Raw genomic sequence first — 24,797 nt, forward strand, 5'->3', positions numbered from 1 at the left:
TGATTTACACACATTCGCCGAACTTGATATGTTCCACACTGCGCAGTGATCTAAGAGCATTGTAGCAACAGATGGACAGCGCTTAAAATACACAGTTTTGCAAAGCCTCTCCGAGCGAGACAGATGGATGGCTGTTCGGCATGATCCAATTCCATGTAACTGTGAATGATGTTGCCTAATCATTCTGTGCTCATGACTTAATTGCAACAATTTGGGTAAAAAAGAAAGAAAGAGAATGTTGAACTAGTTCAAACATGAATTCAGTTTAAAGACAAAAGAGGGGGAAAGGTCTCATGGCTGATATGACTGCCGCTTTGACATTCTTCTGTTCTCATTCTAGGTTGCAAAGTATGTTGCTGCATTGCAAAAGTAGAAAAGATCCATCTAGTGTTATATATTTATTATAGACTAGTTGAGGATGGAAAAACCTTGGAAATGATTGATCCTATCGAGTAAACAGTTGTTTTGGAAGATATTTTCCCCCATAGAACAATCTGTAAGTTCTGATTTCTTTCTTGCCTTTCATGGACAAGCATGGGACCTATTTTTTTAGAGTTGGGTCGATTTCTGCTAGCTCTGCCCTTAACCCTGGAGCTTGGTCTTGTAACGCCCAGACCATAAACATCCACTTCTTCTATATGCCCTAACACATCCATCCATCGAATGAATAAATGGATGATTGAATTCATGAATTCATGAATTAACTGTTTCCCCTGAAGGGGTTCAAGGCATGTAAGAGGTAGCCCTCATAACTTCCATGGATATGATTTAGTACAAATACCCATAAACATAGGGCTCGCACAACATCATCTCCTAACAGCTGCATTAAACCCTCATAATTAAAACCAAAGCTATAAGTTATCAGAGGCAATGCACTGCTGTTGTAAGATACATTATTAACCTAATAAAGCAATATTTACAGTCCTCTCTAAATGTGCAACCAGACATTCAATTAAACCAACAGTGCATCAAAACAAGAATTCATTCAATTATGCATCAGAAACGTCCCACTGGATGACTGGGAGTAAACACAGTCAACTTAAATCATGCTATTAGTTAGAGTCATATTGTAGGCATACGTGTCTTCTTCTGCCTCTCTTGCACCACCTACTCTGCAGTAATGCGTGAGAATGAGTTGTAGCTGAGGTGGTCATAAACCACCTCGATGGACAGATGGCCTGTTATGTTGCTCAGATTAATCTGCAATGAGTCAGCACGGGGCGGTTGTGGCAAGCCCCTAAAACAGCAGCTGATCAATTACTACAGATTTCTGCATTATGCATCAAGTGCAAACCACTTCAGAATGTCTCACATTCTTGATCCTATATTCAAGGGAAAAGACAGAGAAGATAAAGAGGGAGATAAATAGAGAAAGGGAAATAAAAGAGAAAGAGAGGAAGGAAAGAGAAACCTCCATACCTCACAAAGCTTAATAATCAAAGGAGTTGATTTGGCAGTTGTTTTCAATATGCCCTTTGCACTCACACTATAACTAGGTCTAACATGGACCTCGAAGCCAGTTCCACCAATGTTTTTTCTAATCGGGGACTGGTTTAGACCTGGGACACCAGGTTGGTGCATATTAATTATCAGGTAGAACAGAAAACCAGCAGTACTCTGGACCTCGAAGGGTATGATTTTAATGCCCCTAGGGTAAAAATTGTGTTTACTGTGATCCCAATCACTTCTACATTAAACCTCCAGGTGATAGAGGGCAAGCGCTGCAGACCAAATGACATGTTATGATGAGGACTCATTTAAAACCCCGACATTAACCACCATCACAACTGCATGGGAATGACAACCAGAGGTCATGACTATCGTCACATGACCAAGACCTCAAACCGTTAAAATCAACAAGTCAAAGCTCATAACATGAGCTGTTAATGATCTATTATCTATGCATAGTACCTCTACCGACATGTACATATTACCTCAATTACCTTGACTAACCTGTAACCCTGCACATTGACTCGGTACTGGTACCCATATATAGCCTCGTTATTGTTGCTCTTAATTTGTTTTTATATAGTTTATTTAGTAAATATTTCATTTTTCTTTAAACTGCATTGTTGGTTAAGGCCTTGTAAGGTGAGAAATAAAATGTGATTTGATTTGATTTGAACCATGACAAAACCACACCTCATAGACTCATGAGTCCATCTGCATCCTTTTGTAGTTTCTAGTTTTAATCCCTGCTACAATATCACATTATGTCAACAAAAAAAATGCTCTTTTTGTTTCTAGTTTCTTGTGTGTTCAGAGAAAATAAGTAATTGAGATCAGGCAAATGTGTGACATATTCTACCCATAAAATCCCAGGGTAAAATGATATGCTAGGCTGGACTTCAGGACCTATAAGTGGACTCTGCTTAAATCTTTATGAGAGCTTTAATTCATACTGAGGGGAGGTTGGATAGATGTGCTAGCTGGCAGAATTAAATATGCTATTCAGTTAATTAGAATAGAGAAACGATTAACAATCTTATTTTTGGCTCTGTTCCACGATATGGGGCTTAGTTGAATCAGGGAAATGTTCATACACCCTGGAAAGTTTCCCATGTCAAAACAATTTCTGGCAATATTTGTGTGGTAGACCCCATCAATACAGAGGCTAGCATATAAAAATGACTTTGAGCCAAAGAGAGCAGCTTTTATAAGTAATGGTATATAGGCCTATGTTTTCCATGTTGGATGTAAATTATGTCCAAAATAACCTAAATCTAGCTCCATAATGTCCATCCTTTAGATAAATCTTGATTTAAATGGTCATTATGATAGTCAACATAAATTAGTTATATTGAGTGAAATACTGCTTACCAGCAGCCATATTATCTGTGTAGACCTATTATATGCATGGAAATAAATAAACAAAGTTAAGCAACGGAGATCATAATCTTGTGTGAAAATAAGGACAAACTTCAAATATAAAGAAAAGACCACTATAATTCAAGTCGAGGCATCACAAACACCTTTTGCACAGGTTGTACATGACCGTTTTGCTCCTCTCCTGTTCACGTAATGCCAAAGCCAGACTAAGTGAGAGAAGACCCCATTCCTGAATGGACAACAGTCTTCTCTTAAAAGATAGACTGAGTGGCACATTAACTGCCTAAAGCATTCCGACAGAGCGATAGGCACCTAGTATTATACAGCTCTAATAAACATTGATTACCCTGTCCTAGTCCCGTTCCCTAAGAATGCCTTCCACCTGCCAATGAATGACAAACTGCCCAGCATGTAAAGATCGCCTTGTCATTGAAATAGTAAGTGGGTGTTGTTGCATATAATTTTCTCATCACACATTGTATGCTACCAAAGCTCTAAGAACAGCAGCTGCCCCGACAACCCTCAATGTCTTAGCCACGTAAATAACAATGTGCGCTAGCAACGCTAAAAGGATTTTTGAACGCCGGAGACAGTAACCATTTTGTTGATGACCTCAATATGCAGTGGGAGAGTGGCGTGATAATAAAGACTCACTCTGCCAGTGACAAGACGAATCAGTCCTGCAAAGATGCAGGAAATATTGTATAGGCTCTAAGCTTACAGTTTTTCTCTGGTATGAGAAAGTGTTACATATGCAAGTCCCACATGCATTTGCCATTAGGTGATGAATGGCAACAGTTATTTCTGTATGCTACAGAAGCCTAAAATAAGAGACCGTTTGTATAATCTATTACAGAAATACTTTACACAGAGAGCAAAAGTTTGAGATGTATTGCTGGTGACTACTGAAAATGTCTATGTTGAAAAATGTATTTTAATGTTGCTTATTAGCACTAAAATGTTATATGTTTTCAGACGATAGCTACAGTAGACCCACGGCTACAGTAAAAGCCTTACCTATCATGTGGTCCTGACATGAAGTCTCAGGGGTGGGGTCCTCCTCATTCTCTCCTTGCAAGCTGATCTTCTGTGTCACAATGATGGTCTGGTGGGAAAAAATGAAGGATGAAGTCAGTATGTATTTAACTTGAGTTCGCACAACATATAATATATATATAATATAAGTTCTAAATCATGTTGATGACAAATTTGTTTAGGCATAATGACAGAACATTGAAATAAAGTGTTATTCAATTTGCCTCACAACATCATCAACAGATGGTACATTATTTGTTGAAAAAATGGTAGGGGAGACCGGAGAACAAAGTAACGCTTTTGCTTACTATGAAAATATTATTTGATTTAAATTAAATAATATTATTATACAAACAACATGCATATCTCAGCTACCATTACACACTAACTATGTATCTAGAACATACCAGTTGTTTAGAATTCAACCAAAAGTGGCGGGAGTGAAATGTTACAATTGACCCAGTAGGTGGGGTTAAATGTAACAGGCTACGGGGTTAATTGTAACACTGTCTCCAATGTTAAAAATGAAGGGTAAATTAAGGGTTTTGAAACAGATATTTGGATGATCTTTTAGGCATGTCATATAGACCAAAAACTCAAAATGTATCAAAATGAATATATTATATTAGCATTCAAAAGTGTCAATTGTACTTTTTAGGTATTATCTTAGTTTTACTACAAAACATGATGTAAAGAAGTAACATTTTATGTAATATGTTAATGTATCTAAATACCACATAAGGTACTGCGTTACAACTATTCCCCCCACATAGGAGCCTATACTAATCGGAATCTTGTGAGAAAATACAAATAATTATTGTCATCAACTATACCAATCAAAAGACCCCATCTTAGTGATAAAAATGCTATGTTTAGATACATGGAGAATGTTCCACAGGTCAAAAAACTAAAAAAGAGAAGTGGAAGGTATATTTACTTAAGGGCCTCAAAACCAATTTTTTGTCAATAAAACAGAAATGAATTTGATGAATTTAGGCATTTAGAGACACTATCCAAGCATTAGCACATTGCACAACAGCTTTCTAAGTGGTTTCGTGTTACGTTTTTCCTTGGTCCCCCCTACATCATTGTAATGTGCATCGCATTGTATTCATAATTGCTTTGCCGCTTGTGTGTGTATTCAATCTTTTGTATTGTGGCCTTAACATTCCTTGAATACCATCTGCACAGATAATAACAGAACAAACTGCTAGTTCAAGGACATGTCTGGTATGATTCATAAACCCCTAAACAAGAAAAGTACACTTTTCTACAACGTGATAATACTTTATATACTTCTACGAAGCCAGACATCCAAAATGTCAAACGCAGCTAAGCTAACACAGATGCAATAGCTGGCATATTCAGATAGACATTATTGATATATTAAATTCTGTGTTTGTCAAGATTTCCATCACACTCTGCTCACCCATTTGTCCCTTTAGCGCTTAAACAAAACAATAGTGGAAGGCGATTCATCAATTCTTTAAGCGACGACTCAAAACAGAATCGACAAACACCTTAGATTTACAGAAATTACTATTACATTTTCAGAGCCTCTTTCATAATAGGTAGTTCTGTCAGGGGATGCAACAAGGTAATTGATCTAATATGGAGGAGGGATAACAGAATGTGATGTTGAAAAAGTGTTCTCCGACGGTATAAAGGGGATTTGCAGGTCATAAACATTTATTTTCTTTTGTTGTATTTCTGTAGAGGGAAGATAGAGATGAAGCTGCAAGGATAGTATTAAACAGGCCTTTGTTGAATTGAGTGTCTGCGATAAGAGCCTCCTATTTGCTATCAGAATTCCCCATCAGCTGGATTGAATTTCCTGCATATTGCATGTGGACTCTCGTTTTTCTTTCTCCCCCTCCCTTCCTTGCTCTCTCTCTCTGTCCCTAACAAAGTACAAAGAATATCTTCTACAAGGTCAGAATTACATGGCATTCCAAGTCTTACAGAAACCATTTTTTCTTTGCAAAGCTTAGTATGGGGTTCAACATTGGTAGCATATCTCCCAAATAAAATCTAATTTTACTAGTCACATGTGCCGAATACAACAGCTGTAGACCTTAGAGTGAAATGCTTACTTACGAGCCCCTAACCAACAGTGCAGTTTCAAAAATACAGATAAGAATAAGAGATCAAAGTAACAATCAAAGTAAAGAGCAGCAGTAAAAAAAAAAATATATATATATACAGGGGGGTACCAGTACAGTACCAGTACAGTACCAGTACAGAGTCAATGTGTGGGGGCACCGGTTAGTTGAGGTAGTATGTACATGTAGGTAGAGTGACTATGCATAGATGACAACAGAGAGTGGCAGTGGTGTGAAGAGGGGGGGGGGGGGGGGGCAGGCAATGTGAATAGTCTGGGTAGCCATTTGACTAGATGTTCAGGAGTGTTATGGCTTGGGGATAGAAGCTGTTTAGAAGCCCCTTGGACCTAGACTTGGCGCTCCGGTACCGCTTGTCGTGTGGTAGCAGAGAGAACAGTCTATGACTAGGGTGGCTGGAGTCTTTGACAATTTCTAGGGCCTTCCTCTGACACCACCTGGTGTAGAGGTCTTGGATGGCAGGAAGCTTGGCCCCAGTGATGTACTGGGCCGTTCGCACTACTCTCTGTAGTGCCTTGCGGTTGAAGGCTGAGCAGTTGTAAAACCAGGTAGTGATGCAACCAGTCAGGATGCTCTTGATGGTGCAGCTGTAGAACCTTTTGAGGATTGGAGGACCCATGCCAAATCTTTTCAGTCTCCTGAGGGGGAATAGGTTTTGTCATGCCCGCTTCACGACTGTCCTGGTGTGCTTGGACCATGTTAGTTTGTTGGTGATGTGGACACCAAGGAACTTGAAGCTCTCAACCTGCTCCACTGCAGCCCCGTCGATGAGAATGTGCTTGGTCCTGTTTTACCTATAGTCCACAATCATCTCCTTTGTCTTGATCACATTGAGGGAGATGTTGTCCTGGCACCACACGGCCAGGTCTCTGACCTCCTCCCTATAGGCTGTCTCATTGTTGTCGGTGTTCAGGCCTAGCACTGTTGTGTTATCGGCAAATTTAATGATGGTGTTGGAGTCGTGCCTGGCCGTGCAGTCATGAGTGAACAGGGAGTACAGGAGGGGGCTGAGCACGCACCCCTGAGGGGCCCCTGTGTTGAGGATCAGCGTGGCGGATGTGTTGTTACCTACCCTTACCATCTGGGGGTGGCCCGTCAGGGAGCCAAGGATCCAGTTGCTGAGGGAGTTGTTCAGTCCCATTGTCCTTAGCTTATTGATGAGCTTTGAGGGCACTATGGTGTTGAACGCTGAGCTGTTGTCAATTAATAGTATTCTCACATCCTGTATGTGTTCCTTTTGTCCAGGTGGGAAAGGGCAGTGTGGAGTGCAATAGAGACTGCATCATCTGTGGATCTGTTGGGGCGGTATGCAAATTGGAGTGGGTCTAGGCTTTCTGGAATGATGGTGTTGATGTGAGCCATGACCAGCCTTTCAAAGCACTTCATGGCTACAGACGTGAGTGCTATGGGTCGGTAGTCACTTAGGCAGGTTACCTTAGTGTTCTTGGGCACAGGCACTATGGTGGTCTGCTTAAAACATGTTGGTGTTGCAGACTCGGACAGGGAGAGGTTGAAAATGTCAGTGACGACACATGCTAGTTGGTCAGCGCATGCTCGCAGTACACGTCCTGGTAATCTGTCTGGCCCTGCGGACTTGTGAATGTTGACCCGTCTAAAGGTCTTACTCACATCGGCTGCGGAGAGCGTGATCACACAGTCTTCCGGTACAGCTGGTGCTCTCATGCATGTTTGTGCTTCCCTTTGTAGTCTGTAATGGTTTGCAGGACCTGCCACATCCGACGAGGGTCAGAGCTGGTGTAGTACGACTCGACCTTAGTCCTGTATTGACGCTTTGCCTGTTTGATGGTTCGTCGGAGGGCATAGCGGGATTTCTTATAAGCTTCTGGGTTAGAGTCCCGCTCCTTGAAAGCGGCAGCTCTAGCCTTTAGCTCAGTGTGGATGCTGCCTGTAATCCATGGCTTCTGCTTGGGGTATGTACGTACGGTCACTGTGGGGATGACGTCATCGATGCACTTATTGATGAAGCCAATGACAGATGTGGTGTACTCCTCAATGCCATTGGAGGAATCCCGGAACATATTCCAGTCTGTGCTAGCAAAACCGTCCTGTAGCTTAGCTGCTTTAGTGTGCTCTCATATTTGTGTGTGTGTGTGTGTGTGTGTGTGTGCCTGTGTGAAGGTTGGCGGAATATGCAGGTGTGTACACAAACTAGACATACGACATGGAAAAAGTTATGGCAACAGTAAATGATATGGAGTATATGTACAATTGAATAAACAACTGACCAGCATGAGAGCATGGAGAAAGTGGATACTGAGGTTAGAGGAAATAGTGAGAAAATGGTGAGATTGTGAGGAAAGATGGACAGATAAGTGAGACAGGGCGCAGTAGAGTGAGAGACCCATGCAATATCCTAGAAGCCTAGCAACGTTTCATTACAGGACCCCTTGCTCACTCACAGCTGTATCGGAGCAGATCTCCAAATCTCCCCTCATATCGCTGTTTCTCTTGGGGATGGAGATGCCAGGGAGAGATTCAGCAATGGAGTCGCCCTTCCTCACACTCCTGTATAGGAAACATGATTTGATTCATTTTCTGTCTGTCTGCTTAACCTATTTCATATGAACTGTGCAGGTGGAAAGAGATCCCGGCTGATAAATTCCATTGTTCTCACTCAATATGGCCTCCATATACACTGAACAAGAATATAAACGCAACAGGTAAAATGTTGGTCCCAATTTTCATGAGCTGAAATAAAAAAATCCCAGAAATGTACATATGCAGAAAAAGCTTATTTCTATCCAATTTTGTGCACAAATTTGTTTGCATCCCTGTTAGTGAGCATTTCTCCTTTACAAAGCTAATTCATCCACCTGACAGGTGTGGCATATCAAGAAGCTGATTAAACAGCATGATCATTACACAGGTGTTGGGGACAATAAAAGGCCACTAACATTCCACAGATGTCTCAAGTTTTGAGGGAGCATGCAATTGGCATGTTGACTGCAGGAATGTCCACCAGAGCTGTTGCCAGAGAATTGAATGTTAATTTCTCTACCATAAGCCGCCTCCAACGTCATTTTAGAGAAACTAATTCTGATTGGCTGGATGTAATGTGATGCTGGATGGATTTCACATGACTGGGCGGGGCACAGCCATGAGTGGGCCTGGAAGGGCATAGGCCCACCCACTGGGGAGCCAGGCCCACTCATGGCTGTGCCCCGCCCAGTCATGTGAAATCCATTGATTAGGGTTTAATTGGTTTATTTAAATTTACTGATTTCCTTATATGAACTGTAACTCAGTAAAATCGTTGAAATTGTTGCATGTTGCGTTGATCTTTTTGTTGGGTATAGCTATCCCCCTACCGTAGGATCTAAAATAACCTCTTTTTAACTGCTCTTCCCGACTCCAGTCTCATTGAGTGATAAATGTTTGTAACTACTCTTGATAAAATCTGTCAGCTGAGATTTTAGGTATTATATACATTTATGGGAGGAGTGGTAATTCTGCACTCTTCCAGCCAAGATAGCTCAGGGCTGACCGTGTCTCTAGATTCCAGGCTAGGAAGTGCTTATGTAGAACCATAACTCAAAGAGGCAGCTGGTGTTGCTGTTTAGCTGTGTGTGTTTTTGCCTCTACATGCATGCATAATGAAGCAAGACTTGTATTTTACAGCAGCATGAACACTTGGAGAAATGTTAAAAGGACAATCCGCAATCATTTCAGCATCACAGGAGACAAGTTATCTAATGAGTGTTCTTTTTCCTGATCAATTCACTGTCATTTTTGGGAGGTTTTTACCCATGACTAATTATGCAAACGCACTTTAAATATATTTTTTTACGAAAGTTACTACGGTAATACAAACCTGCCAAGAAGCTCTTTCATGAACTGGTCTTTCCCAATGTAGGTTGTAGAACACTGGATCTGATTGGCTATTTGTCCCATATGAATATTGCAATGATCCATGATTGAGCTTAGCTTGTTCTCCGACAGAGTCAGCTCTGGACTCTTTTCGAACTGGCTGTCGTTTTTCTTCTTGTCCTTCTTTTTGTCCGATTTCATCTGTTTGCCTCCTAGCACAGATCCAATCTTCAGCTCTTTTTTCTCATCTTTCTCTTTCGGGGAGGTGGCGTCTGATTTCTTTCCATTCAAGGCTGGCAGCTTGCTTTTACGCAGGCCGAACCAGTTGGCCAGAGACGGGCCGGTCTTCTGCTTGGTCTCCGATGCTATTACCTTCTCTTGACCCTGACCTTTCTGGATATTCTCCTCAATCCCCATCATGACCTTCTCCTCGATGGTGCAGACTGTGGGGCTCATTGGTTGCTCTCCCTTATCGATCGCTCCTTGGGAACAGCCTGCCTGGACTTTGACGCTCTTCGCGAGGTCTAGTTTGCCGAGGCTGAGCACTTTCCCAGCCTTTGCTGTGGCCTCCGGGATATAGACAGGAGAGGCCGGCGACTCAAACTGAGGATGAGATGCGACCTTCTTGGGATTTCGGGTGTTCTTCAAGCCGATCCGGTCGGCGAGGGGTAAGCTACGCACTTCTTTCTGATGTGGAGCTGTGACGCTCTCCCCCTTTGCAGTGCTCCATGGCCCTTCACCAGTGGAGCCCGATTTGGAGGCTCTCTCCGGAAGGCCCTGGTGGCTGTTAGAGCCTGTCATACCTCCGTAGTGGCTCAGCCTGTGGCTGTGGCAACGGACCGGACTTTCCCCAGATCCGCTACTGGGGTTAATCTGTAAGCCCTCTACAAACGAGCTCTGTCTTGTTAACGAGTTCCCCCTCTCTCCAGAGTTGGTGATGATCTGCGTTCGAATCTTCACATGTCCGTCCAACACGCTGATGTTGGGTTTTTCCATGTAGTGTGTGCTGAAACTCTGGCTGCGAGCTTTCGCCCCGTTCATCCCCAGGACAGGCTTTAGGTGAGGTTTGGTCGTGACAGATATGGACCTCTTGAACAGTCTACGGTCACATTCCGACTTGTCACCAACCCCCTGCTCTGCCAACTCAGAGGTGTGTGCCTCCTCTTCTTGAAGGATGCACTGGACCTCACCCTTAGTCTCCATGATGGAAGTCATGGCTAATGAATCAACATACACTGCCTGAAAACCTTCACATGCGAAACCATTTGAAGTCACAGTCTCTTTGGAAACCAAGTTGATGTGTTCCTTCTCTTGCTTTCCTGGTATTGTGGTGGAGCCTTTCTGCAGTGAGGGGGGCGATTTCACAAAAGCTTTGAAGCCCATAGGAATGCGTGTCTTTGACGCTTTTTCAGTGAAATTTTGAGTGCTAGTTCCAGAGACGGGTGGATTTGCCACTGCCTGGGGAGGTTGAGTCATACTACTGTGAGGTTCTGTTGAACACTGAGGGTGGCCCTGCAGAGTTACAGGAAAACTACTAGAGGTCTTATACAACATAGGATGCCTATTGTCATTGGTACCTTTCTGACTTGTAAATGTGCTTTGAAGCGAAGAGCCACGTTGAGAGTTGTATGAGGGAGGAGGGACATTCTTTGAGCTTTTAGGTGCATTTTCAGGGTGATCAGGCACATGCCCTGAGGCTGAGGAGGGGAGGTAGAGTTTTGTGGGGACCCATTTCGAAGTGCCTTTAGAGGGGGTCTTATTTGAAGCAGGGTGCTGCTGGCTCGATTTGTCCAACAGTTTCTGAGGTGCGATTGCGGTACCGTAGCCTGCGTCCAGGTCTATGGTATCTTGGCCCTTGTAGGGTGGTGGTGGTAATGAATGTTGCATATTTGGTACAGGCGGGGGGTGGTATCTCGGGGGTGGCCCCCTAACAGTTGTAGGCATGGATGGTTGAGCCCCTGGTTTAAGTGCTTGAGGTGACCCATCATAGTTTGGTCTTATAAGTAAGGAGGTGGTGCGGCCAGGGGGCGGGGGAGGAGACGGGGACCTGAGTTCAGTTTTGCTGCTGGCTTCACAGTGTTTGTCTCTGGTAGGCTGTTCCCTGTAGTCCACGTGGTCCAAATGCCTTCTTGGGAGGTGTGGGGAGCCGGTTGGAACACTAGATGAGGAGCCCTTTGTCCAGTCATTCCTGCCAGGAAGCTTGTTGTTCACTGCCTTGGGGCTTGTAGTGCAGCCTGGAGCTTTGATGAACCTGGACATCTTGACCGGAGGAGAAGAAGGGGACTTTGACTCCTGAGCTGTGAATCCGGAGGTTGGTCCACTGTTGCTTGTTTCTGTGGTGGAGCCCTTAGAAACCTTCAGTGGAGATCCTTTCCCCCGGCTGCTGGGGATCTTTGAGCTGATGGCTTTGGGGCTGGTGGAAGCATTGATCATGGGAGGGACAGAGTGGCCTTTGTTGGATCGTTTGGAAGGCGGCTTTATCAATTTTCGCAGTGGAGTGACGTGCGTTTGCAGCCTCTCTGGGCTTCCCTCCCTGCTATTGCTGCCGTTGTTGCCTACCTTATGACGAATGGGCCTATCATGAGGCGACAGTGCTGCATACTCAGCAACCCCGTTCTCCTTCCTCCCAGGAATCTCTTTCCGTGCCCCAGCACCAACAGAGGACTGCTGAGCACTGAGTTCAATGGGCTGTCCGTCAGCATCGAAAATGGCCATGATACTCTCCTCAGACTGGGTTTTAGCCCCCTTGTGTTCCTTGATTGGACTGAAGGGCATTGGCCTTCCATCAGCAGACTGAGTTCGGCCAGGTTCCCTCCTCAACCACTGTACGGGAAGCAGCTTGTCAGCATCTCTTGAGAGCCTCTTGATGTCCTTCTGCAGTTGCTCAGCTGTCCGGCTAACAGGCAGCCGGTGGTCACTGACCTCAGGGTGCAGATCCTCAGGGTCGGTGTCTGAGAGGTGGAGGGGGCATTCGGCCTCTGTGGGGCTGATGTCAAAGTGCAACAGGGAGGGGTTTAGAACAGCCGAGGTCCGCCCCCCGGAGAGGAAACTGTTGATGAAGCTTTTGAGTTTTTCTGGCCGCTCCTTGGAATTATAGCCGGGCGGGTGCTTTGTACCCATGCTGCAGTTACTATCCCCTACTATGCCACTGTTCTTCAGCCCATCCCAGCTACACACACTGTCCGAGACGCTGTGCGACAGCTTCCTGAAGTACATCCAGCCTCCGTCCTTACTGGGGACGCTGTCTCGTCTGCAGTACGCCGAATGTAGCGACTCATCGTCTGCATCATCAGAGTCATACACAAACCTTTTGCCCCCCACCCCTGATACAGTGGTCCTTCCCACATAAGTGGCCTTGGAGATTCCCTTGCTCCCACTCTTAATCCCCAGAGAGTAGATACCCTCATTAGAGTTCATGCAGTCCTTGTCGCCTGACTTGGAGACCCAGGAGGATGAGGAGCCTTTTGGTTTTCTCCTCTGGAGCTTCCGCAGGCCTTCTAGGATGTGGCTCTCCTTCCTCCTCGTGGGGAGCTGTTCCTCCAGGGGGGTGCAGATGTTCCCGGGGGCCGAGGAACCCAGGCTCAACCTCTTCTCCCACGTCAGAGAGGACTGCAGGAGAAATACAGAAAGACAGAAGTTATTACAGAACTCAGAGAGGACAGTGGGAGATTGCGAGACAGACACACAAAATTCTGGTAATTGAGCTGTTAGTACTTCTCAGAGGATTTGTGACCATGGCCCACTCTCATTCTCTACAACAGAGTTGGTTGTGGAGTCATATGATTACTTTGTTAAGCTGTTACTCAGTCTGCAATTTGTTTTACTCCCTTTCAAATGGTCTAATAGAGATACTAAGCACTTTGGGTTATGGCTCAAGCTAAATATTTAATGCTTTGATAAAAAAAAAAAAAAAATATGAAATAACACATATGGAATCCTGTAGTAACCAAAAAAGTGTTAACGAAAATATATTTTATATTTCAGATTCTTCAAAGCATCCACCCTTTTCCTCGATGAAAGCTTTGCACACTCTTTGCATTCTCTCAACCAGCTTCATGAGGTAGTCACCTGGAATGCATTACAATGAACAGGTGTGTCTTCTTAAAAGTTAATTTGTGGAATTTCTTTCTGTCACGGATTCCTCCGGGAACTTTCATTAACGCACACCTGGCCCCTATTCCCAGTGATTAGTAATTGTATAAGTGTGACCTTGGTTTACCAGTGTCCTGTCGATTATTGTTACCATGTCCGTTGGTGTGTGTGAGTAGCTGTGCTGTGTGCTTTGGCTTTCGTGCCATTGTGGATTGCGCAGATGATTATGGGTCTCGTCCCGTGTGTTAATCATTGTGCGTGTGTGTTATTTATTTGAGGTACTCCTCGCTCTTTTGTTTGGGTTTCAACCCTGTGTGTTGTATATGTGTTTGTTTTACAGGGCACGCTGTAGTTTATGTGGAATATAAAAAACTATTACGCATCCCTGCATCTGTCTCCCGAATAATTCATACCGGCGTGACACTTTCCTTCTTAATGTGTTTGAGCCAATCAGTTGTGTTGTGACAAGGTGGGGGGGCGGGGGGTGGGGGGCTGACATGAAAGTCAGCCAATATGGAACATTTCAAGAACTTTGAAGGTTTCTTCAAGTGCAGTTGCAAAAACCATCAAGCGCTACGATGAAACTGGCTCTCATGAGGACCGCCACAGGAATGGAAGACCTAGAGTTACCTCTGCTGCAGAGGATAAGTTCATTAGAGTTACCCGCCTCAGAAATTGCAGCCCAAATAAATGCTTCACAGAGTTCAAGTAACAGACACATCTCAACATCAACTGTTCAGAGGAGACTGTGTGAATCAGGCGTTCATGGTCGAATTGCTGCAAAGAAACCACTACTAAAGGACACCAATAATAATAAGAGACTTGCTTGGTCCAAAAAACACGAGCAATGGACATTAGACCGGTGGCAATCTGTCCTTTGGTCTGGAATCCAAATTGGAGATTTTTGGTTCCAACCGCCGTGTCTTTGTGAGACGCGGTGTGGGTGAATGAATGATCTCCGCATGTGTATTTCCCATCGTAAAGCATGGAGGTGTTATAGTGTGGGGATGCTTTGCTGGTGACACTGTCAGTGATTTATTTAGAATTCAAGGCACACTTAACAAGCATGGCTACCACAGCATTCTGCAGCGATACGCCATCCCATCTGGTTTGGGCTTAGTGGGACTGTCATTTGTTTTTCAACAGGACAATGACCCAACACACCTCCAGGCTGTGTAAGGGCTATTTTACCAAGAAGGAGAGTAGTGCTGCATCAGATGACCTAGCCTCCACAATCCCCCGACCTCAACCAAATTGAGATGGTTTGGGATGAGTCAGACTGCAGAGTTAAGGAAAAGCAGCCAATAAGTGCTCAGCATATGTGGGAACTCCTTCAAGACTATTGAAAAGGCATTCCAGGTGAAGCTGGTGGAGAGAATGCCAAGTGTGCAAAGCTGTCATAAAGGCAAAGGGTGGCTACTTTCTAGAATCTAAAATCTAAAATATATTTTGATTTGTTTAACACTTTTTTGGTTACTACATGATTCCATGTGTTATTTCATAGTTTTGATGTCTTCACTATGTAGAAAACATTTTAAATAAAGGAAACTCTTGTATGACTAGGTGTTCTAAAACTTCAGCTATGTGTTACTTAGATTTCTTTAAAGCTGATTGAAACCCCACATTGATAAAGTTAAAAAATGAGAGAGACAGGGACAAAGAAAATAGAGAGAGACAGAGACCGACACACACAGAGAGACAGAGTGAGGAGAGGTTGGTCTGGTCATTGTACCATTTTCGCACAGGAGCGTCCGTCGTTCCAGGTATAGGATCCACTGGAGTATTCACTGCAGGCGCTAGACAGGGACAGCTCGCTGCTGCTACAGCTGCTGCGTGGGTAGACTGGTGCTTGCACCGTCAGACTCAGCTGGCTCAGACACTTGGCCACAGGAAGTCCCGCCTTTCCGTTCAGTTGGACATCCTGCAGGACGGATTCCAAAGACACCATTAGTCATGATTTAGTGCCACATACATTCATGAGTCTGGATAAAGGGGATTAAGGTAGAGAAGGTAGAGACAATTATGAGAGATGCAGGAAAGCGCTACAAAAACACTCTGATTAACAAGCCATATTTCAGCTTCTCAGTCTAGAAGCTAAAGAGTTGGTTCTGGACCCATACAGCGTGTTATATTGTATTTTAACTGAAAGGCTTTCCCCATCACCCTCCAGTGTTTGTGTCTTGAGTGGCTTCAAATCTAGTCTGGGACACAGACACAGGGCTGATGCCAGGGGAGGAGCACGGTTTGAGTTAGGAGCTAGGGGTGACAGCTGATGGGCTCCAGTGAAAGCTAATTACCCAGGGAGATAAGGGAACAGCTGGAGGACAGGTGGTAGGGGTGAACGGGGGTGAGCGAGTTGGTGAGTGTCACAGAGAGCTTCACAGGGTCATATGAGATGGTAATGATGTCAGAAGGTAAGAATATGGCCGGGAATCTATGACTATGCAATATTGAATCACTGGTGCATTTTACAAGGCTATCCAAACACACACCGTTTTTTTCTTTGTACATTAATGCTATTTTGCATACCTGTTGACTGTTTTAAGTTAGACTACCGGTGGCTGTTTTTTATGTGTGAGACTTTCTGGGGGTTTCAGTATTCTTGTAAAGTGTTATGACAGCTACTGCTTCAAACTCTATAATTAGCCAGTGAGATACAAATGATCCATCATACTTTCAGAAGCAATCTCCCCAACAGATGTTTTCTGCATCAGTCCTATTCCACAATTCTGTCCAAACAAATGTCGATTCAGAATTCTAATCAACTGTTCAGTCAGAGAGATAATAGGAAGCGAACTAATTGGCCCAGGAAATCTGTATATCACATTTTCACATCACTTCTTTCCCCTCATTATCTTGTCGCAAACACATAAATACATGATCAGATTTCAACATTATTATACTATCAATTTTCCACTTAATTTTTTGCCACAATTTTCTATACTATATATGAAGGTTTATCAGGTTGGGTCCTTACGGAGTAAAAGGACACAAGACCAGAGTGAATTCATTTTAAGACCTTAATACATAATGTATAACATGACTAATCTACTACACTATCCCGCAGACTCATTTTTACTGAAGACGAGCCTCAATCGATGGTCCTCTGGTAACATGACAAGGATTTATACCTTTAAGAATGTGATACTGCCAACTCGGCTTACCGAGAACAGCGGATCAAATCCCCAAATAGTTAGATCTGGTATTTTAATCCTCCCTAATGATTTCTCTGGGCTATACGTCAGTTATGATGCCTGGACAATACATATGGGTGAGGCTGGGAGGAAAAGAACATGACATTGGTTTGTTTTCCATCAATCTTACATGAGGTGGAGAGGCAGTGTTCCTGGATAGCAGGAAGCTTTTGCTCCTCTCCGGCTCCAGGAGGAGATCAGAGGCAGACAAATCCATGATCCGAGAGTGGAGTTTCTGAAAGGACAAGGAAGGACAAGGTCTTACTGAATGTCTCTACTACATACAGAAATATATCAACTACATAGAGAAGGCATTTAACACATTCAACTGAACAGAATAATGTGACAATCAAACAACTATATTATATTGCATGCTATTTTGCATTTCATATTGGTGTTCTGTATCAATCAAATCATTCCAGTAGTAGATTAATGAATATACAATAGAAAGTCTACCATCAAATATTAATCATTTTCATTCAAATCTCACAACGAAAACCCCCCAAAAAATCACATTTGAGCAGGTCTCAAAAAGGCTTTGGTTCAGCCGCACTTTCCCAGGGCTTGAAAGTAAACCTCTTTCTCCCTCCACTGAGATCTATGCAGGGCACTCTTCAATAGTATTAGAATCAATGCCATTAATGTCATCTGTTAAGAATAATTCATGTGAATGGGAAATAATTGCATTGGGGAGCGAGGGATTCCTTCGATTTTTGTATTCATATTCAAACAGTATTTTGCGATCCATTATTTTCTTTGGTTTCCGTTCACAGGGGAAGGATACAAAACCAACTACATTTTCACATATTAATCCTCCAACCTAATTACTGCCCGGTTCCCTGTGCTCGCATCTACTTAACGGCAAATGTGCTGCAACAAAACACTCCATTTATGCCACATTCCCCTCGAAAGGCAACTTTAATGCTCGTTGAGGGAGGATATTTTCTGCTGCGCTCATATCTATTTTAATTTCTCCATCTCGATAATGAAATACAATTGCCAGATTCATGTACACTGCACTAACTTTCCTTCCCGTGCTGTGTACGCCCACTCTAGATGAACATAACCGCCAGAAGGATTTCACGCTGCCGGCGTTGCAGCGATGAGATTCACCTCGTGGAACTTTTAGTGTATAGTATATTAGCTTAAATCCATCTATAGTCTTCCTTCAGTGTCCTCCACAATTAATCCCAATCATTTGAAAGTTATGAAAATGATTATTTGCATGACATCATTAGTTGGAAATGCGGGTGATATCCCACAATGTTCCTTTAACATAAATAAAGTATATCTGAATAAAAAAAGACAGGGAGAGAGTATACAATATGACAGGCCTAACCTAATATGTGTTTACTCCATTTCTTAGTACAACAATAGAAACGCAATTTCTACCTCACATCATCTCTGTTCTACTACTCAGACTACCCAGATGGCTCCTTCAGTATAAAGCCACTCCTCTACTAAATCACAGAGGACACATGTTTATTAAACAATAGTTTCACACCTCGCAAACTCCCTGCTACACAGCTGTGTCATTCAGGAAGCACTGATCTCAAACTCCTTGCCCAAGGCCAAACCATATTATCACATTATCCATTATTTCATACAAACATCCATGTTACCACCTGTTTAAGTGTGAGATTCCGATGCAAGATTTTGCCATTCTAGAGTTTGTATGTGCTGTCTACCGTTACACTGAGTAACAGGGACAGAGCTACAGTAAGGAGGTGACCTTCCGGAAATAGCCTTTGGAATGAAGACACCGGCTCACTACTGATCCAACACAGAAACAGAGAGACAGACAATAAGTCGAAAAGCTTGTAATAAAATCAGTCTCAGTGCTAGTGATCAACACACCGGCCGAGCCCTGGGGTCCCGGAGGCTTCGAGCTAACAAGCCTTCCTGCAAACGCAGTGTGAAAGCCATAGAGATAGATACACTATTGCATTGTATTTATATCTATGGTGGAAACCATATTCCTGGAAGCCATATTCCTTTTACTTGGGATGACAGCCCCTTGTAACCAGTTTCTTTTGAAATCTCCAAGAAAAAGATGCATTCATGATGAGAGGGATAACAATCCTAGTCCTTTGTTTCATAAACACAGCCTTGGGCATTGACAATGGCCACTTGAACATTGTGTTCAGAACATCCATGGACTACTGTCAGAGGATCAATGGTCACAATCTCACTGAAAGCAACTAACCAAACCCACCGGAAAGATACCTATACTGCCCCACCAAGCAAAAAGGCAGTAACTGCTCATAGCATGGAACTAAGAAAGATTGCTTTTATTTACCTTGCTTTCACAGTAACTTTATGCTGTTACTGCGAACATGACCCCCATTTTACCAAAACCCAACAGAGGCAGAATACTGGTCCACATGATTAAACATGTATTTCATGTAGTAAAAATGACATTAACTCATTTTCAACCAAATGAGAGGTTACTGCCTTTTTGGTAGGGCAGTATAGACCTCCCAGGTATCTACAGGTCTACTTCTTTATAAGGCTCAATATGTAATATAACATTTGTGATGACTGCTGCACTAGTGTAATACACGTCATGCAATGTGAAGCGAGGCTTCAGTAGTAGAACACCAGCTAATACATGCGTCTTCAACATATGCTGTCCCTTAGGCTAAAGAAACACTTCCAAGGACGTACAAGCACATTCGTTTGGGTTGACTTGACATCGAATCTCAATGCATCGCATTCGTATCGATCAAGTTTGAAAAGCTGCAAAGGCTTGCTTGTGTGTGAGCCACCCGCTGCGAAGCACAGAGAACTGGATGGAAATAGTTCCAAGTTAATTGTAGATGCATTTATATGTGCAAATTAGAGGGAATTGGAACTTGTTTAAGGGAACATGGATGTAAACTGGAGATCTGAATTAAATCACGTTTAGATGATCCCTTTATCTCCCTAGAGTGCCAAATTAATCCTCCCTCTTGTTTCTCTTTCCGTAATCTCAGCCCCATTTAGACTGAGTTTAAGGGGACTATCCTGCAGACCATCTAAACGATGATAGGCTATAATGGCAACATTACAATGGATTAAATCATATTGATTTCCAATGGGTTTTTGTAAAAGTAATTGGTTTGTATTTTGATGTGCATGTGTTTGTGTGGGTTGGTTCTTCTAACCTTGTGGGGATCTAAAATCCCATTAAGTTCCCACAAGGATAGTAAAACGAGGAAAATTCTCCCTCGTGCGGACGTTACCCACGTCCCAATGAGGACAAAGGTTATTTTAAGCTTAGGTTTAGAGTTAGGGTTACAATTAGGGTAAGGGTTAAGGGGAAATAGGATTCTGAATGAAAATACATTTTTTGCCCCCATGAGGTTAGAAGAATAAAAACTGTGTTTGTGTGTGAAATTTCAATTGAGTTGAAATTGCTCGACCCATCGTGCAGTGTTGTACATCTGCAGCAACTGGAGAAAACATTGTTTTAATTGTTTAAATTAATATACTAAATTTTGACAGTATATATTTTATTTTCATAAATGGTGCCCATGTCATGCTCTCATTACATCTTGTCTGGTTCTCTAGTACTGTACAGCATATTGTGTGCTAGCACGGACCTGGAGGGACATGGCATCAATACTCTTTCACAGCAGATAGGCTAGTTTGACTATTTTCTGGAAATTCTGAACCTTGAGGTCATCTCGGTGGAACGCTCCGTATTTTATAACTTGGCCCAAGTCAAATTGGTCCAGAGTGGTCGCGATCGATGGGGATGTGGAAAAGGATTAGACGCAATGTGCTCTCTTGTTCTCCGTCGTGAGTTAACTTATGAAAAATAGAAATGATGATAGAGCTGTTTAAACTGGATTAAATGGGAATGAAGTACAGTACATAAACAGCATGTTGAGCCTCTAATCAATTTGATTTAATAATTATTTTTGCACAGTTCATGCACATTTATATAAAATATATTCTTGTTTATTGCTTACATATTTATACACATTTGTGCAAAGAAATTGAGAATTAAAGGTGAGTGACAGTAATTAAATGAAAAGGTTTTAAAACACGTTCTGCTTATTTGTAGTTGAATTTGAATATCATATTCATATCATGTACATAACTGTGAATTAACGGAGGCAAAATATACCTACTACAGCTTGTTCTAAACCAAGTATTTTCTTGAAAACCGCTTAACTTGCCATTATGACCTAAACTTTATATGTAGATGAGAATTCTTCCCCTGTAGCTGACTCAGTCCAGGTTGTCCTTTACAGTGGACTTAACATGCCAGATGGCGTCTCTCTCACCATAAAGCCCGTAATAGAAATGTAGTCCTCTCTGAAGCCATATCGCTCCTCTCCAGGGTATAGGGCCTATACTATAGGCTGTCCACACAGGGGGGTGGGAGTGGTTGAGTGTCAGGAGAAGAGAAGGGGGGCTGATGTTATCGTAGGGGTGCAGGATTACACCTCCTCAGCACAGTCATCAATGATTCAGTCAATAGTGTCACAAGGTCTCCGATGGGGAAGGGTGGGGAGAGGGAGGGGGGACATGGGGGCGGACAGCTCCCCCATCTCTGTGTCTCTTAGGGCTAGCCTCACTGCACCTGACCGCGTGGAAGTGTGATCTCGTCAAGGACGGAGGCGCACTGAGGGAGCTCACCTTCTCTGTTACTACCTATTTCCTTATCTACGTTTGATTCTGCACTCAAGGCTTGGTCTTGCCTTAGTCAGAGGATACAGGTAACGTATAGCAGGGAATTGGCTAAGCTAAGACAAAACATGGCTCTCGTACTCCACTGAGAAATTAACCAGAATAGGAATACTGTGCAGGCAGACCAGTTAACACAACTCCAGCAAAGGCAACACTTTGAGGGGAACCATAGTGCAAAAGCCCATCAAAATTCAGAAGGCAAAAATGACTGAATGGTACTGCGTAGCTACTAGGTCCTGCCAGAGGGGCCTGGGAAGTTTCCACGGCAACCAGGACCTACTTTTACGGATAATTGACAACTCAATTACCACTCGCCTGTCACTTTTGATAAGGCTGTATAAGTGGAAGGAGGGAATTATTATTCACTACTTACACACCTTACTAAAACACATGGCCGAACTGCAGCAAACAAAGCTTTGCAGCGTGTGAAATGCCACATTACATGAGGCGACAGCAGGTCAAGCATATTCCCAGTATTCCTGATCACAATCTCAATAGAGAGCAGTGATTAGTTATCAGGGAAATTCAAGATGGCCCCAGGGGCCAACAGCACATTTAATTACCGACTCCCAGAACAGTAGAAATGAAATGCCAATGCGGGTGATAAAAAAACAGCCAAACACCTGCCACCCTCTGATTGAAAGGAAATATTAATATGTTCCACTGTCACTAATTACTATTTTATGGTAGGTTATGGTATAAAGGTAATTCATGCAAACCACTAACTTGCCTAGTTAAATAAAGGTTAAATACAAAAAATACAAAAATGTGAATAAAAACAGAAGGTTACCTGCAGCCATTTTAGAGAGCAAAATATTAGGCTACTTCAAGAGAAATGATCCACAATAACTAGCAGGGGAACTGATTTCAAACCCATGTTTTAATTGACTCAATCAATCAATCATATACTCTTTCAGCACTTGTATTACTAGTCATCATTGTCACAGCCACCTTTATAGAGAAACTAATCCCAGAAATAGAAACAAGGTTTACAACCTGAAACATATCGACAAAACCACAACCATGAAAGAATCATGATGTTTTCAATAAAATGAATGACCGTTTGAAGAATCCATGTAAAAATACAAAAGAACATCCTATAACGTATGATTTAGCTATCGCTTACACAAGTGTCAATTATTTTCTTGTTGTTTAATGCGCTGGCAACCATCGGTTGAACATAAAGTTGGACATAAATCTTTAAAATCTCTCCGCCTCCTTCACAATAAAATCTCACTTCCTCACCGCTGAAAAAAAATGTCTTGCTACAAATCCTCATTCCCGGCATACTCCCTCATGAAAAGCCAGGGTATATGTCGCAAATGGTACCCTATGTTCTACATAGTGCAGTTCTTTTGACCAGAGCGCTATGGGTTCTGGTAAAAAAGTAGTGCTCTATATAGGGAATAGGATACCATTTGGGGCAGAGACAGAGGCTCCTGCTACACAAGCAAATAGATTTATGGTATATTGCTCTCGTCAATGTCTTGTTGATCACGTTGTATACTGAACACAAATGCTCTACAGAACAGACGGAATAAGCAAACATTTACTCTTGTAGGATATAACCAGAACATACATATTGGTTTATTAAATCTAAATATTATTAAATAGTTACAAATAGATAATAAACAATTACACATTTCACTTTAACCATGCCCTGGTTTAGTTGGGACAAAAATAGTGCATCCACAGCTTCGCTCAATCTGTTGGGACGACGAAAATGCCTCCCTCCCAGCCAAAATTGCACCCTTCACTGGACAATGTGGACTGTGACTTTCAATTATCCATATGTCCATATCAGTTGCTAGCAGAGGGCGACTGACAGAGGGCATACTCTCTCCTGAACTTGAGGTAGATAAAGGATTGTCATCAGCTCGCTTTGCAATTCACATTTATAATCCTTTCGAATTTTGTCAACACCTGGACAAACCGCGATGGTCTATTGATCGAAACATTGCTTAAACGATATCCATTAAAATGTTTTGTGGACTATTCAACAATACCAGTGTTCTGGAGGCTGATTTTGTCAACAATAAAAAAAAGTTATTCTTCAACTATATACTTCTTTGTTTCTGTACCTGGATGGGTTGACTTGTATAGTACCCTGCACTCAGCTCTCCCCTGAGCTCCTCTCATCCATCCTTTCTGAGCCACATGTTCTCATTAAGACCAGTAGGAGTCTCATCATCCGTTTGTGCCCTCTATAGGCTCCCTCTCACACCCCACATCTCCCTCCTTTACCCTGTGGCAGTCTGAGAGCCTCCACCCTCCACTCTGAGAGGAGGTAAGGTAACGAGAGCTGGACGGCCATAGCTGCAAATCAGATTAAGGAAAATCCATGCGGCCATTTTATAGCAGACATGGTTGTCAATATTTCTCTCTCTGTCTCTCTCTGCAGTGACTGGAGTAAACGATTTCTGAGTTACAGTAAGTGTGCCTTCCTACCCACGGCAGACTACATACACACACGCGCGCACACACACACATACCCTCCCCTCTCTCTAGCATCTATGTCTGTGTTACGTGCCACAAGGTCTGGTGCGCTAGAGGTAATTTGGTTGAGAGGTTTACCGTCCCCCGAGAGAACCCAGGATGGATGACGCGAGTCTCGGTACTTTCTCAAATGATCTTGTCTGAGCCCCGCAGCTCCGTGGAGGCTGGATGGTTCATGAGCACATAGTTTTTTAGCGATGATGATATCACAGACCCTGGACTCAGGATCACATCGCCATCACAAAAAGATGGATGATCTAATATCGCTGCTCTTCAGAAGTTTAAGTGAGCAAATATGCTACTGGAACAGTTGTCCTTACACCCACACTGTTGCCTTCAACAATATTGAATACAAGAAACTAATAGCAGTGAAATGCTATTTTAACTCCATCAGTCTGGCACCGCTGAGTAATGGTCAATAGTTGCTCTGTGAGGTTCTATCGTTGTTCTGGGACAACGAGGTGCTATAGTGGTTCTGGGGTAATGAAGTTCTATCATGGTTCTGGGACAATGAGGTTCTATA

General features: G+C 42.9%; 1 protein-coding gene across 4 annotated transcripts in view; it reads right to left on the minus strand.

Annotated features, from left to right (window-relative positions):
• Positions 1 to 24,797, minus strand: part of LOC139566448 (nck-associated protein 5-like) — a 166,438-nt gene that overhangs the window by 29,594 nt on the left and 112,047 nt on the right. For all 4 annotated transcript variants that reach the window (XM_071387624.1, XM_071387626.1, XM_071387625.1 and 1 more), the window contains 5 exons: positions 17,229 to 17,333; positions 15,637 to 15,825; positions 9,817 to 13,421; positions 8,405 to 8,510; positions 3,847 to 3,934 (listed from right to left, as the gene is read on the minus strand). In XM_071387624.1, the coding sequence (XP_071243725.1) occupies positions 3,847 to 3,934; positions 8,405 to 8,510; positions 9,817 to 13,421; positions 15,637 to 15,825; positions 17,229 to 17,333 (4,093 nt within the window). The remainder of the gene's footprint in view (positions 1 to 3,846; positions 3,935 to 8,404; positions 8,511 to 9,816; positions 13,422 to 15,636; positions 15,826 to 17,228; positions 17,334 to 24,797) is intronic.

Source organism: Salvelinus alpinus, chromosome 38 (genome assembly GCF_045679555.1).
Source record: "Salvelinus alpinus chromosome 38, SLU_Salpinus.1, whole genome shotgun sequence".
Taxonomy (NCBI): domain Eukaryota; kingdom Metazoa; phylum Chordata; class Actinopteri; order Salmoniformes; family Salmonidae; genus Salvelinus; species Salvelinus alpinus.